The sequence below is a fragment of the Gymnoscopelus braueri genome, assembly GCF_963280865.1.
Source record: "Gymnoscopelus braueri genome assembly, chromosome: 9".
In the NCBI taxonomy this organism is placed as follows: Eukaryota; Metazoa; Chordata; class Actinopteri; order Myctophiformes; family Myctophidae; genus Gymnoscopelus; species Gymnoscopelus braueri.
This window is the reverse complement of record NC_137610.1, coordinates 2,871,861-2,877,146: the sequence shown is the minus strand read 5'-3', so window position 1 is coordinate 2,877,146 and position 5,286 is coordinate 2,871,861. Positions and strand designations below refer to the sequence as shown.

Sequence of the window (5,286 nt, the reverse complement as noted above, 5' to 3'; positions counted from 1 at the left end):
TAACCTTTTCTGTTAGATTAGGTTTTGTCATTTCATGCTTTATTCTTCAACAGGGGATTACAGAGAGACATGAAACAAGGGCAGAGAGGAAACATGCAATACATTATAGGAGTTGGATTCAAACTCGGTTCTATATGGCTCACAAAGAGCATAATTATGTTCTGAATCACCATCAGTCACACCTCACTCGATAAACTTAAGCTATTAAGTAGTTTGCAGGGGAGGAAACTCACCAAACATGCAGTCTTGTATTGCCGTTTCCTTGAATGGCTTCTTGCTGCTGCAACTGGGCTCTTTCCAGCCCAGTTGTACTGACAGGCCAAGGCGTTAGTCAGAGCAGTTGCCAGCATTCGTCTGATCAGGTTCTCTGAATTGGTGCCTCCTACCAGAGCCAGGCGAGCAATCTAAATCAGACGAGAGAAACAAATAGGCCATTGAGCTATGTTCGGTGGGACATATGTTAGAAACAGCACAACAGCAACTCTTTCAGTATCCTATCAGGAGAGAGAACTCATACAGATTACCGTAATTGAATACACAGGACCACAAAACAGCCCTCAGGGCTTTTTTTTCAATCTGTTGATAAAGTATTCAATCAAAGAGGGCAGATGAACAAAGAAGAGAGCAATGATCATCATCAGAATATAGAGATTTAACCTTTTCACACACACAGAGATCATAAAATGTCTACAAATGTTAGATGACCGTCTTGTTCACTTACCATTGCAACCATGATCAGGCACTGACTGCATGGGATCAAACTGGTTGCAGTTTCCTCTAAAGAAGTCTAGAGGAGGGAAAAACAAATGCTTTAACATTTACACAAAAAACATGACTAGTGTGATTTGATTTGTCTACAAAGATATTACTTTACATTTTAGTAGTAAATTGGGTTAATTAGTGAGGAATACAATGGCATACAATTTTGTGCACGTTGTGGGGGTCCAACGGGGGTGTACTGCACCGAGCCATATCCCATTCCCGATATCCCTGTAGAAACAAAATCAAAATCATTAGTTATATTTCATTACAGTTTGGGAGTAGCAACACAACGTGATGTTGCAGCATATTGTTGTCAACTACCACAGGATGTCTGAACACAAAATCTGAATTGTAAGTCATACTAATGTCAAATAGTATTCCTTGAGTTCTGTGTCCCGGTCTCTCAAAACGTTAGTGTAGTGAAAGAGTAGGGTATCATACCAGTACTTGTCCGCTGTGAGGCCTGCAGCTGGTGATAATGGGCTGCACCAAATCCTGACATCCCAGCTGAAACACACAGTAGGAAATGCACAAGGCAGTTAAGTTATTAGCGTATGACACTATTGTAACCTCCCATGTAAGGAAATGTATGATTTCCTTTCAGCTGATCCCTTGCTCTGACCCAGGGATAAAATAAAGGGATGAAAGCTAAATACACTGTCCCGATTTTCACTTTCATGAAAAACGTCATAAAACACACATGACACAACACAGATGTTTAAACATGCCAGAATGTTCAAACATGCCAGAATATTATGTTATGTGACTGCTGACTGTTTGATAACTCACAATTATGAGCTTGCTCAGGTGGAGATTGCAGGTAGTTGCCATCGGTGCCAGTAACCAGATCTACAAGGGGCAATGGAAAACAAGTTGTGACAAAATTTACACAGAGTGCTCCATCTAAAAGCATGGTGTTCTACTACACATATCTATTATCGTGACATACCATTCCTTGCAAGTTGTGAGGGTAGAGTTTTGTAGTGAGCTGGAGTTGATCTTGGTGTTATATCTGAAATGCATACACATTTTAATTTAGATAACATGTCTTCTGTTGCATGCATGATGCCAGCTCAAGAAATAACACACATGATATGGGTTCACTTACTGTTATTTGGATTAGGAGACAGCAAATGGTTTAAATAGCCAAAGCTGCCATTCAATGAATCTAAAAAGGTAAACCAGCCATTGTGAGTTTAAGCAAATTGTGTTTAAACAGTTATCCAATTGATGTTTTAGCATTGATAGCAACAGAACATACCATTCATTTCCTGGTCTGGGGACCGCACAGCTCGAGGCTTGCTGGATTTTGGTGTCTCTCCTACAACATAATATAGTTGGCATAATGTTATTCACAATGTATTTATTTTGGGCTAAAACTATATAGGCTAACTGCAACCAATGCACAAGCCCAGTGTTGTAATCAAAATGGTCAGTTTTGTGTTGGTACAATGTCAGACAGGTGTAATTTGTTATTAACTGTGTTGCAGTGATCACAGGGCTATATTGTCCAAGAGTTCCAAGACCGCCAAATAAAATAAATGCATTGCATTGTGTCAATACCTGGGAAACCCACTTCAGGTGGTTTGGCAAACCGTCTTCTTTTAACATCGCCACCCGATTGGTCATCAGAGTCTGAGTGCTCATACTGGGGATTTGCCCTAAAGAAAACACAATATACAGAATGTAGTCATACTATGTTTATTAGCCAAGTCTACAGTCTGAATACATAGGACCACAATGGAAACAAGCCATCAGGCCTTTGTGTTATACGGTACCTAATTGTACCGCTGTACTAGTTGCAAATTGTAATTATAGTATTCAATAAATCATACCTTGAACAATACCTACACATCACCAATGCTGCTCCAACACCCTAGCGTGAGCTGATCTATGATTGGTCTAGCATGAGGCAAGCCATTATTATGAGGCAATGTCAGCTGACCTGTGTGGTTAGCTGAATCCATGTGGTAGCATAAGCTGAGCTGTGATTGGTGTGATCGCATGGTGATAGAAATAAGGAGAGAGGTACAGACTAACCCTAGACAGCAGGGCCTATCAGGGCCACGCTGAGGGGAGAGAGACAAGAAAAAGAAAAAGAAAAGAGTAATCACTATACCTGGATCTTCTTTTCTGCCGTAGCTCTCCTTCGTCCTCAGATTCTATGTGGGAGGTTGGACACATTGTTGAGGTGTACTTGGTCTCTCGTCGCTTAGCTTCATCAAAGGTCTCTGGAAAGAGCACAGGGAAAATGACATTTAACATGACTGCAGTCAGTGTTGAATCAAAACATATGTAATACTTGGTTTAGTTGTTGGTTACAAATGTAATTGTACTGTAAATTAACCGTGACACAAACAATCCAGGCGTGCTTGTATCATGTATTTTGACAAGGCAGCACACATTATGCAATATATAAAACTATTTATGAATAATTATTATCTACATCAGCACTAATTTCCCACTAGAGACACATTCTATATCCTAAAAAACAAACAAAACAAAGACTAGCTGATTTACAAGCTTAAAAAAAGTCATCTTACAAGATCAAAAGCTTTTAAATCTACAATTTTCACTATTCAAATGTTGTGAAAGTATGAAATAGGGCTTCTTAATTTTTTTGGCATTAGTATATGCAAACAATATAAAGAGTGCACACATTATAGAGACTATTTAACATGATGAATACATGTGTGCCTTGACACAAAATCTTTGAAAACCACTAGTTTAGTTTAGCCCTACAACACAAACATATTCATTTTTAGTATCAGATGGCCTATTGCAAATACATCAGCTGGTACTGTAATACAGTGGTTCTCAACCATTTCAGGCCTCGACCCCCAAAAAGAATCATATTTGAAGTGGGGACCCCCCAATATAATGATATTTGAACTGGGGACCCCTCACCCAGACAAGCACTTGGAATTGTAGGAGTTGAGGCATTACATTTAGTCTGACATGGTTCCAGATAAATATTGTGAAAATAGCTGATCTACAAGCTCATAATGAAAGCTTGTAGATCTGCTATTTTCACAATGTTTGCCTCTTTCTAGTCTTTTTTTCCTTTTGTTTTGGCAACACATTCCCCCCCCCCCCCCCCCCCATTTTTCAATGTCATCTGCGGACCCCCCGGAAATCATGTGGCGACCCCCTAGGGGTCCCGACCCACAGGTTGAGAACCACTGCAGTAATACTTGGTTTGTGGTCATTTAGAAAACAGTGTCAACATCTTACACTAATATTGCATTAAAAACAAAAAGAGGGAAAAGCTGCATTGCAGGGTGAAATGAGCTGAAATAACATTGCACAATTGTAAATTTAGATCAACATCAAAGTGAGCTCATTATTACTTAACTACATAAAATACCAGCGTAAACGAACGTCCAACTTTAATAAAATAAACAGGACCAATGCATGCAGCCCCCTGGACTAAAGCTATGAAACATGACCGTCATATCATGACAGTCATGGATAAACTTCAACCTGGTGTTTGCATTCAGATTCAGATTCAAACGTTCAGATTTCAAATGTAAAGTGCTTAACCTATGGCCACGGATGTTACAATTATGTTCGGGCCCTCAGAAGTACCCGTATCTTCCGTATTGTTCAATAAAAGGCTTTTTAATCCGATCGGTGGACATTTTCTCCGTATTTTCGCCATGCTTTCAACTAGGCGACCCTATCGGTCGGGAGGTGTATTGCACTCCTCTGATACATTATAACTCTATGAGCAAATGGCCACCGATCGGATTAAAATGATTTTTATTGAACAATACGGAACATTCGGGTACTTTTGAGGACCCATACATAATTGTAACATCCATGGCCATGGGGTCAGCACTTTATATTTGAAATCTTAACGTTTATGTAGATGTACGGCCCGTACATCTACATAAACGTTAAGATTTCAATGGAGAACGTGCAAACAAGCTAGCCGACGAACATGACATTAAAAGCCCCACCGACGAGTGCCTGTGCACGGCAGCAATCTCACACACACACCGGCTTGGCGTGCGTCGTAACGTTAAAGTTAAGGTGTGTGAGGGAAACGCATTTAAACTTGTATACAGAGTCTACAGACATGAACAGCACATCATTTGTTGGAGCAAGACTGAACGACAGCATGCACAAGTTCACAACTAGACTAGTTATCATTAAAGTGGAGGGGGAAATAGAGGATGACTGACTTACCTCAGAGACACGTTTCTGGCTGCTTCTCCCCGCTTCTCCCCAGCATTTCCCTCTCGAAATGGATGCAGTTTTGCGCCAAATCCCACAATGCAGAGCGGTTCAAGTACTTAAAGTAATTAGTTGTGATATCACAGAGGATGGTGTGATTTCACAGTAACACTTTGTCGTTAGATTTAGCTTCTTTTCCAGACCCCCCCAGTGACTTATTTAGCGACAAATCTAGTTACTTTTTCTGGTGATTTGGGGATAAAAGGTGATCCTAGCCTTTGTGAACTTGCCCCAAATGTTAACTAGGTGCCCGAAGTATTTGTGCAATGTATTAGTCTATGTTTT

The 5,286-nt window shown here is 40.2% G+C and overlaps 1 protein-coding gene across 1 annotated transcript; it reads right to left on the bottom strand.

Annotated features, from left to right (window-relative positions):
• Nucleotides 1–486: 486 nt before the first annotated feature.
• Nucleotides 487–4,994, bottom strand: LOC308091643 (uncharacterized protein; the record flags this gene model as incomplete). Its single annotated transcript, XM_080437305.1, has 11 exons — nucleotides 4,954–4,994; nucleotides 2,882–2,993; nucleotides 2,326–2,423; nucleotides 2,024–2,083; nucleotides 1,871–1,930; nucleotides 1,712–1,774; nucleotides 1,552–1,611; nucleotides 1,210–1,269; nucleotides 934–990; nucleotides 722–787; nucleotides 487–494 (listed from the first exon to the last, which is right to left on the bottom strand). The coding sequence occupies exons 2-11, from the start codon at nucleotides 2,944–2,946 to the stop codon at nucleotides 487–489; spliced, it is 597 nt and encodes a 198-aa protein (XP_080293431.1). The 5' UTR covers nucleotides 2,947–2,993; nucleotides 4,954–4,994.
• Nucleotides 4,995–5,286: the final 292 nt, after the last annotated feature.